This window comes from Vicia villosa, linkage group LG1, assembly GCF_029867415.1.
Source record: "Vicia villosa cultivar HV-30 ecotype Madison, WI linkage group LG1, Vvil1.0, whole genome shotgun sequence".
NCBI lineage: Eukaryota > Viridiplantae > Streptophyta > Magnoliopsida > Fabales > Fabaceae > Vicia > Vicia villosa.
The window spans coordinates 208,767,798-208,779,040 of record NC_081180.1 but is presented as its reverse complement, the minus strand read 5'-3'; the positions used below and the strand labels follow the sequence as shown (position 1 = coordinate 208,779,040).

The 11,243-nt window shown below is 27.5% G+C and overlaps 1 protein-coding gene across 1 annotated transcript; it reads left to right on the top strand.

Annotated features, from left to right (window-relative positions):
- Nucleotides 1-8,027: 8,027 nt before the first annotated feature.
- On the top strand, nt 8,028-10,128 carry LOC131622201 (GDSL esterase/lipase At1g29660-like). The gene is made up of 5 exons (XM_058893231.1): nt 8,028-8,284; nt 8,496-8,623; nt 8,753-8,998; nt 9,349-9,589; nt 9,694-10,128. The coding sequence occupies exons 1-5, from the start codon at nt 8,032-8,034 to the stop codon at nt 9,915-9,917; spliced, it is 1,092 nt and encodes a 363-aa protein (XP_058749214.1). The 5' UTR covers nt 8,028-8,031; the 3' UTR covers nt 9,918-10,128.
- Nucleotides 10,129-11,243: the final 1,115 nt, after the last annotated feature.

Genomic DNA, 11,243 nt, shown 5'->3' with positions numbered 1-11,243 from the left:
GATTTATGAAGAAAAAAATAAAGTAGTGTGTAGAAGAAAGAAGAAGACAAAAAAGAGAGTATAATGAAAGAAATATGTTGCTACTGTATTATGCATATTTAGTTAAAAAAAAAACTACACAACTTCCTATGCCTTTTTAATTTGCATTTACTTTTAAAAATAAAAACAATAAAGTAAAATTAAATGTCAGATTTATGTTTTCTAGAGGATAAAATTTTAAGTAAATGAGTGGTGTGGAGGCATTAAGATATTTTATGTGGGGTCAATATATCAATAATAACTAGTGTGTATACCCGTGCGAGGCACGGGATAAAATTTCTTATTCTAAAAAAATACGTTATAATTATTTACAATTTACAGATGAAGTTATGTTAACATAAAAATAAGTGGAAATTTATTAGTATTATATATAAGATAAATAATGTAGTTATTTAATAAGCAATGATTATATAATCTTCGTATAAAAAAAATTGATTGTATTACTGATTGAATCATTATAAAAAGGTGTACCAATTTTTTTTTATAAAAATACTTGAGTATTTTGAGTTGCCTTAACTGATATAATAACAATAACTAAACATCTATCTATATATTATAGTTTAGAAAATGACACTAATTTCTTTTGATCTTTGCATAAAAATATAAATTTATTATAATAAGCTAAAGATTGTATCTTTCAATTATTTTTGGAAAGATTATATTTTCTTTTAATTATATAATTAAACATTTATTTATTTATTATTAATAATTCATTAATAATTATAATATAATTGAGATTTAAATAGAATATAGTATTTTTATTAAAAATTTATTATATTAATTATAGAAAGGCTGTAAACAAATCATCCATTAACATACTAATAGGTTGCAAAGAAATACTAACATTTTGGCAAAATTTTAAATAGTACCTTTGATCCATTAGCATACTAATAGGTTGCTCCAAAAATTGTATTTTTCATCTTTATATATAAATAGTACCTATGAACATGTGCAACAAATTTATATATAGACTGATTGTTGTTATCTTATACTGCTACGATGTGTTTATGTATGCTTAATAACATATATATTTTCCTTCACTCAAAATTCACCTATAATGAATGATTCAACAAAGAAAATGAAATCTTTTGAATGTTGATTTCTCTAAAAGTTTTTTATTAATCCTATCTTATCCATTGGCTTGTTGCTTTCCTGCATAAATTTAAACATATACAATTAATAAACACCGTAGATTGTGGCTCGTAAATGATATAAATATCTGCCCGAGATTCTTGTAATAAGTATAATCAATATTTTACAGGGAGAACTTTATTGGTTGCATAGTTGATTTAATGATTTGATGAATAATGGATAATATCTTTAGATTATTTTCACAAATAATAAAACTAAGCTCCACACAATAATAAAAAAATTATAGCAATATAAGATATGAAATGATATGAACATCAAAATTTGATTTATTTATCTTACTTAAATGAGTATGATATTTCAATATCATTTACATTAAAATTCTCAAATGCAGATATGAGGAACACCATAATGACATAAAAACAGTAAATACATATTCCAATCACTAATTTAAAATAAGGACTAAAGACTAATCCTTCATGTATACTCTTTCTATGGAACCTTTGTTATTCTTAATTTGTTGATGCACCATCTTCCAACCTGAAATAACATTTAAAATGAATAAGTAAAATAAAGTAGTTAGAAATTCTCTTTTCAGCTGACATGTTTATCACATAGTATAGTTCTTTTGTGTAAAGAGCTTACCCTCTGCACACAACTGCGAATATCTTAACCGGATTTGCAGTAAATAATTTCTTATATTCTACTACATTCTTGAATGAAACTAAACAAATAAAAGGATGAGATTCATGCCGAAAAGTTTTAAGCAACCTTTTTCTCCTTCAGAGTTGAAGTCAATAGTCCAAACCTTCAAAGATGAACATATCTCAGCCATTACAATTTCAAAAAATCAAGTGAAAAAACAAACAAACAAATACCCATCCCTAGAAAAATTAATAGATTTAATTATAAAAAAATGTTGTTTTTATCTTGAGAAAACTTAGATCAAGATGCAAAAAGAAACAAAATCATTTCACATATTAGTCCTTACTTGTTACCAAGCTCATTGGGTTCTTTGTTGAATCCACAGTTATGCTTTTTGTCTCTTCCGTAACAAAGCTGGTATCACTCACAACACAAGCTGCATAACATAAGCTCTATTCAAAGGAAACAAAAGAAAGAAATACATGTTTAAAAGTGAGAAGATGCTATAAAACAGTTGAAGTTATTTTATCTTGAGTGTGCATTCTAATACCATCGAGAAAAGGAAAAAATAATAATAAAAGACTTTGATAAAAAAGGAAGAAGATAAGTCACACCAAACCACTGTACAACTCACCGTGGTTTTTAACGCTTCACTGTCGGACAACAACCAAGACCATAGTGAAAATGACATCATCACCACTATTCATCTCGACACAAAATTCGTGCACCATCGCGCAACCACAATCAAATCAACATCGGACTCTCTCTCGAAGCACCCATCGTGCTCACCATAAGCCTTAGACGACGGCAGATCGGCGATGCTAACAACCAACGCCACCTTCAGCGCCGCGCCGGCGACGGACGCCCAACAACACACCGTTTTCACCGCCTACGCTCAACACATCCACACACCCATCTCTCCGTGTTTCGCCATAGACCGGCCCTCCGATGAAAGCAACTCCACTTTTAACACCCATCCACTCCGACGTTGCTGCCTCTTCCGCATCCGAGCACCAACAACCGCATCTGTGAGGTAATCTTTGCAATTCGTTTAATTCTTGTTGGCTGTTGAAATTGTGTGAGATTTTGTTTAAATTTTCCTTTTTGTTGTGTGATGAGAAAGAGAGGATGTAGTTTAAATGAGAAATAAAGAGAGAGTAGGATGGAGATAGACTGCATATGTGGTTTTTTGTAACTTGTTTTATTGCTTTAGCTATATTTGTTTTAATTATTGCGTTGGAAATACAAAGAAATGCTAACGGGTTTGTGTTGGAAAAAGAGAGAAAATTTGAAAATTTACAGGTTGTTGCTGATTGGTCGAAGGAAAAGGTGAACAAAGTCTTCAATAAATAATAATAGCCAAAAATTAATGAGATAATGAATTAAATATTAAAAAAACATAATGATAATTATAGTAATATTTCCATTAATAGTATTTTTTAAAATAGTAAGAGCTCTATTTTTTTGACAAATGGCAAACTTGCCATAAAACTCCTTTTGCTTTATTATATTTTATGATTATTATTAGTTTTAATAAAAAAAAAAACAAGTGGGGTCACTTGACCCCAATTAGCTCTACTTAGATCCGTCCCAACATAGATTTCGTGTCTACATTTAAATAATTAAATATAAATATTGTGTATTTTGATTATTTGTTTTTTTACATAATATATATTTTTTTGAATAAGGAGACATATATTGAAAATTAAGAAGGATGACAAAAATATAGAGGAAGATTAGACCAAACACCTCTCAAGAAAAAACAAATTTAAAAAAAAAAGGTAATACAAGTTATCTTTTACAAAATCACTTATAATTGCTAAAGGAAAGAAGTCATAAAATATTATAGAACTGAGGGTGCGGCATAAAGAAGCAACAAAATTTACACATGAGTTTCCTTCATGTAAATTTGAGTAATTGCAATAATATCTTTACAATTGAGCCATTAGTTACTAAGTTGCACTACAAGAAAAAGACCTATTGTGACACTCTTATTTAGTGATGGATTAAATTTTGTCACTAAATATAACTTTTACCTACACCCATATACTTTTACCTACGGCTATATCTTATTCTTTTAATTTTTTGAATAATTTTATATAATTTTTTTACCTACAGTCATATTACTTTTACCTACAGTTATATTTTATTCTATTAAATTTTTTAAATAAATTTATATTATGAACAAATAATATTTTAATATAAATTATAAAATTATTATTTTCACTTAAAAAAACATAAAACTTAATTTTTTTTTTCAATGTCAAAACTTAACTTTACTAATTACTAATTAAAAAATTAAAACTTAATTTTAATCACAAAACATATGTTTTTTTTTTCAAATTGAATTTCTCATTTTCCTTATACAATTTGTAAGAATTTATATGCTGCTAGCTAAGTACATGTAAATCTGAAATCGTATAATCCCCGTCAACTCATTCATTCTTCTATTCTCACTGCAACCACTTTGGATTCAATTGCCGCCACCGTCAACTTTCATCGCCGCCACCGTCAACTCTCATCGCCGCCACATGACTCGACTCTTTCTTTTTAAGGTTTTCTCTCGCTCTCTCAAAATGCACCGATTATTTAATATCATAATTGTTCGTGTTGTGTTATCGTAATTGAAATCATTAGAAACAAGTGGCTCAGGACTAATATCCAATCTATTAGCAGAATTAATCAAATAGATGAGGATTGGCTTGCTTCCAATACTTCTAGCAAAATTGGTGCCCAGAAACAATACTTTTTTTTAGAATTACAAGTGGCTCAGGACTAGGCCTTTGAGGCTAAATTTTTCTGCGTTATACCATGTGGTCAATTTTAAGAATGTTTTTATCCCTAATTGCGGAACTTGGCGTAATAGGGTGTGGATTTGGTCGGATTTCATTTATGATGTTGATGTTGATTAAACATTGACTCACTTGTTTTTCCATTGCATGTTTATTGTGAAGGTTTGGGGGAAGATCTTCTTGTGGATGGAAATGGAGGAGGATGAAAAAAAAGGATGATTTGGCTGGCGACTGTGTGGTGTATGTTGCGGATGAGAAATAATGTCATGTTTAACAATATTATTAGCTCTTTAGATGATGTTGTGTCAAACATTAAATTGATTTCGTGGCAATGGCTTGTCATGGGAGTTAAGCAAAAGGAGTGTGTCTGTTATTATGATTTTCGAAAAAGCCTCCATAACTTTTTAAACTTATAATTGTTTGAGCTAGAGTACCGCTTGCACTCCATTAACATTTTTTGCTTATAAAAAAATATTATAATAACCTATCTTTTTCTTAAGTAAAATGTATTTTGTCTTAATAATAATAATAATGTCTTAATAATAATAATAATAATAATATAATAGGAACAATAATAATAATAATAATAATAATAATAATAATAATAATAATGGTATTTTTTTAATAGGCAATGGGATTAAAAAAAGAGTAAAAGGAATACTCCACCCGAATACAAAACGAAATACTTCTACTATTCAAAACAAGTGAGAGGTAGAATATTCTACACATGAAAGTTGCAATTACTCACAATTTTATGACTAGGATATAACCACTTCCAAGACTTGAGAATGATCTTCGTCATACATTCAATAAAACTAAATAACTCATTCTTAAAAATGATCGCATTACGCCTCATCCAAACACACCACACCGTGGCTAGCCAAATAACCGCAACAATTTCCTTTTGGCTATAATCCTCACCTTATATATATATATATATATATATATATATATATATATATATATATATATATATATATATATATATATATATATATATATATATATATATATATATATATGATATCTTATTAAAAAAAAAGTTATAACGTGCCTAAATTTTTCCGTAATAATTTTTATTTATGATGAATTTTAATACTAACTTTTAATTATGAGCATGGTTTGTAAAAAAAATTAAGAGCATTGATTATATTATATAAACAAGAAAAATTGAATAAATTGAATAATTAACTAGTCAATGACATGTGCGTTGCGCGGCAATGATTTATATTTAAGTTTGTACAAGATTTTAAATATTATATTTATAATTTATAGATTAAATTTTGAATATTTTAAATATTTTATTTATAATTTATAGATTAAATTTTGAACTTTTAAAATAGATAAATCATGCATTTTGAATTTTTATAACTTTGAGAAGTTTTGAATAGATGTTTATCATGAATTATGTATTAAATAAATTAGTTTAAATGCATATTTACGAAATTAATAAATTATTATTATTATAAAAAAAATTATTGGAAAAAAAATTGAACGTTTAGTATAAAAGAAATATTTTATACATTAAAAGAAAAATAGTAATATAAGATAGAAATCGTTGCGTAATCATTTATTATGTGTTACATTTATCATGAAGGAATTATGAAAATGTTTTTTTATCAAAACTTACTTTTATTATATTTAATACATTATAATTAAGTTTTTATTTATCATAAAAATATAAAATATGAAAGAAATTGTATTTAAGAAAATGCCAGCATTTTAAAAGATAAATTATGTTATACTTTTCATTTAAATAAAGAAAATAAATGAGTTTAAATGCATATTGATTAAAAGAATAAATTAATATGATACTAATTAATGTATAATTATCAAAGAGAGAAATTAAAAAATTTATTTCTAAATTTATTTGAAATAATATTGTTAAGAATTTAATTCCCAACCTTAAAATATTAAGGGTCATTTTATGAGATTTTTTTTTTCTTCAGCAAATGAAATTTAGTAAAAGTAAAATTATGGTCAAAATAGAATAGATTAGACCAAAAACAAGAATAAATAAAAAAACTGGATCCAAAATAGATTTTTTGGACTTTTGTACTTTTGGACTTTATTTGGCTTAGAAAGAAAGCCAAATGTATTGTGTCTTATTAATAATAATGATAATAATAATAATAATAATAATAATAATAATAATAATAATAATAATAATAATAATAATAATAATAGCAGCAGTAATAATAATAATAATAATAATAATAATAATAATAATAATAATAATAATAATATTTCATTCAATTTTAATTTTATATAGAATTATAAATTCAAATTATGCCATACAATATTGGATTGGAGTATGTTTATTTAAATCAGTCATCCTAATCATATTAAACCACATATAACTTTAACTCTATTTTGAATTTATTTTGTGAACACCTTAGTTCCACGTTATTTGTTTATTTATTGCTGGTAGCAACCACAACTATTCTTTCAACATCCCATGATTATACTTGTAAAGATTAAATAACTTGTGGTCCTCTTATAATTTTTGTTTTGACATTTTTGCACTGGAAATCAAGTAATTATTTATGTTACCTTTTTATTGGTTAATCTTAAAAATACGCCATTAAATTAGCAAGCAAGAATTTATGCCGCCATACCTTTTGGAAAGGAATACCGATCTAAAAAATACGTTGCGTGTGATTATTTGGACTCTATATGAAAGATCTATTGTGTTTGATTTGGTGCTAGGAAGTCACACATGTGTCTAATGCAAATGTGTGTTAATTTAGAGTTTGATATTACTCATCCTTATAAAACCGACTAGATCTTTATAAAATCGACTAGTATGTGAGGGGTGTCTTTCTACATAAACTCTTTTAAGACTCTATCTCCAACTAATGTGAGACTTTAAATCTTTTCAATAGACTCATTCACGCTCATCATTCTTTTAGACTTAGTGCATGGTTATTAAGAGTAGACGTCTATGATTTGATCGATATGCTCTGATTTCATATTAAAATTTAACTTAAATCATTCTTGCTAAACCTAATTATAAAGTTAGGGGGTGCTCTTTATTATCAACTATTTAAAAATAATTTAGTGATACCCGTGCCTGATCAAAATAATTATAGGAGAAGAACATTAATTCAACAACCATGGCTTCTCAATGTAGGAGAAATCCTTTGATAAAATCTTCATCTCAACTAACTTTCCTTTCATTAAATTCATCCTCAACACAAGTTTCCATTGTCCGAAGGGAACTACCAGCTAAAATTTTAGTTCCATCAAAATTATATAACTAATCAAATTTATCATCAGTTTCAAAATTAAAATTAATTGTGGTCCTTCAATGATATTTTGTTGGACATTTTAAATTACTTAACTTGTCATATACTTCATCGATCCTTTTTTAGTTAAATGTTTTGACAATTTTGGCAGCAAATAACCTATATATACACCCTCCTTCTTGTTTTCTTATATCATAACTATTTGCATACCTAGTGAAATGGCATTTGAAACTAAATTCTGGATTGTTTACCATCTTTGTCTCTTGGTTGCATGCTTCATGCAATATTGTGTCAATGGAGAATCATCTCAAGTGCCTTGTCTTTTTATATTTGGAGACTCTCTGTCTGATAGTGGAAATAACAACTATATCCCAACAAGAGCAAAAGCTGATTACAATCCATATGGCATCGACTTTCCCCAAGGCCCCACTGGAAGAGTTACCAATGGAAAAACACGAGTTGACATAATTAGTAATAATTATTTGCATCATTAAAACCTTTTTCTTAAGAGATATGAATTGTTATAAAAAATATATTCATTATTATATTTAAAACAGATTAAATTTGTATTCATCCCTAATGATTTTTTTTTCAGTCTCAATAATTTATTTGTTTGATTTTGGTCAGTAGTAATATATATTATTTTTAACTCATCACAGAAGCTAATAGTTAAATGTTGTAGGTAAACTACTTGGATTGGAGAAACTCATCCCACCATTTTTTAACACTATTGGCTATGATATAATGAAAGGTGTTAATTATGCATCAGCTTCTGCTGGAATTCGTAATGAAACTGGAAAACGTACAGCGGTATTGTATCTATTTATCCATATTTATTCTCTAATCTCCATTCAATTAATTAAAGGCTTTAATTTATTTAAAGTTTGAATTATTAATAATATTAAATCTAACAAAATTAGTTTAACTTAATATGTGCAGGTTACTAATATTGACTTTGGACAGCAGATTGAAAATCACAAAACTATTGTTACTCAAATTGCTGTAAAGCTTGGAAGTAAAGAAAATGCCAAACAATATCTAAAAAAGTGTCTGTATTATATTTATATAGGCACCAATGATTATGCATTAAATTATTTTCAACCCGATCTCTATAATACAAGTCGCATGTACAACCCCGAAGAGTATGCCAAAGTTCTTATTGACCAATATTCTGTTTATGAAAAGGTACACATAAAATATATCTAAAATACTACTCCCTCCGTTTTTTATTATAAGTCGTTTTGAAAAAAATAATTGTATTTAAATATAAGTCGCTTTACAATTCCAATGAATAATTAATGCTATTTTTCCTATTATATCCTTAAATATTTATTATTCTCTCTCCTTTCAATTATATAAATTTATCTTTCACATGTCATTAGTGAAGGATAATTTTGTAAAAACCTTCATAATTTCTCATTTTCATACAACAATTATTATTTTTCTTAATCTGTGTGAAATGTCTAAAACGACTTATTTTGATGTTAAAATTTATTTTTCTAGAAACTATATAAATTTTTGTTTTTGGTTGGTAGGTTTTGTATAATCTTGGATCAAGAAAATTTGTGGCAGTTGGGCTTGCAAAAATAGGTTGCACTCCAATGATCCTTGCTAGTAATCCTACGAATGGATCATCATGCGTTGAAAAGCTAAATGATATTGAAGCAATATTTAGTCAGAAGCTTGAATCTCAAGTAGAGAAGTTCAATACCGAATATCCTGATTCCAAAGCTATTTTTATAAATACTACTGCTATCAAAATAGACCGCTCTCTTGGTAAATAATTCAGCTTAATTAAACTTCTATTCTAAAATAATATTGTTTATGGTTCACGTTCTTAATTATCATTTCTTAATGTCATATGTTTTTTTGGATTTCAGGTTTTACCAATTTGAATACATCTTGTTGTCCAATGAAATCTGATGGATTTTGTGTTCGTGGCTCAACACCATGCCCAAATAGAAGAGAGTACATTTCTTATGATGGTATTCATCCAACAGAACATGTTAACAACATCACTGCAACAAAATCGTACGATAGTAATAATAATCAAAAGATAGCTTCTCCATTGGATATTAAGCGTCTCGCTCAACTCCCGCTTTAAAAATAGTACAAGTTACAACAGTATCCTAAAATAAACTCAATTTGTTTGCATTACCAAAATATAAGCTCACTTTATTAAGTGTAAGCAATAAGCAATCATATATTGAGTAGAATAAATTAGGATTGATGCTGTAATGCTTCATGATCTCTTTGTGGTTTAGTTTGATCAATGTAAAAATTGGTTTTTGCTAAATATAATAATTATTGTTAAATAGATTTGAGTTTATTTGTACTCAGTTTATTTTCTTTTATTTTGTTAGAAAAGAAGTAATAATTAAAGCGAAATAGACATATCAATCCTACAAAACTAAATAAGTACCTAGCATAGAAAAAAAATGAACTTTAAAAAAAAAATGTACAAAACAAAAAAAATGTATTAAACGAACCACCTCAAAATTAAAAACAATGGCAACAACTTGAACAAATAAAACTACAAACGAGATAAAACCATAAAAGTCAACCCCACTCTACAAAAAAAGTTCCAGCTAGAGATCATTATCAACACCTAGGATCTTGAACTACCGTATGAAAGTCCTTCATTTCAATATCTAAGACTATTATTTATGTATTTATGCAATATTTATAGTGTAAACAATAGGGTTGGGTTGGATGAAAATATACATATAGAGTAAGTCTCATATCGCATAATTAAATATTTGTTTTAGAGAGTGTGAATGTATTGGGGCGTTCAGATGGTTGAGGATAGTCTATTTGTGGTAATAATTCTTATAGCAGTATTCTCTAGTTATCATTTGACAACGGTTGTGATTTTTTTCGGGTTTTAGATTTTCCATGTTATATCTATAGGATGTGCATAATAATTCAAATGCATTGTATAAGCTACTGGATGCAAACTAGAGAGAACAACTTATCAAATAAGCACTTCTGAAAGCAAAAATTTGGTCTAGAGGTCGTAACTGGTTACAGGAAATGGCGTAACCAGTTACAACAGGTGTTTTCAGCTTCTGGATTATGTTATGTGTAGGCGCAACCGTTTACAACATTTTATGTAATCGGTTACGAACCCGAGTTTTGGGCTTTTTTGGTTATTTTTGAGTTGTTGTGTATCTCATTTGTTTTTGGTAGCTTGTATAATTATCCCTCAACTATAATATGTGTGGTTAATGCCAATTTTTTTTCTCATCTCAATTTACTCTATCTCTCTCTATTATTCTCTCATTTTCATCTTCTCCAATTACTCTTTTTCTCCATTGATTAACCAAACTACATTGGGTATGTTCCAACTTTTGGCATAAAGAGGTAAGTTCATAATCCATAATCCGCTGCAAAGATGACTACCGTCTACAACGATCGAGTTCCCACTAAT

What these genes read in the sequence shown, in the direction of transcription:
- LOC131622201 (XM_058893231.1), top strand. Translation starts at nt 8,032, where the DNA reads ATGGCATTTGAAACTAAATTCTGGATTGTTTACCATCTTTGTCTCTTG. An exon ending in AACACGAGTTGACATAATTA is followed by an intron (nt 8,285 to 8,495) that starts GTAATAATTATT and finishes TAAATGTTGTAG; the next exon opens with GTAAACTACTTGGATTGGAG. An exon ending in AAACTGGAAAACGTACAGCG is followed by an intron (nt 8,624 to 8,752) that starts GTATTGTATCTA and finishes TAATATGTGCAG; the next exon opens with GTTACTAATATTGACTTTGG.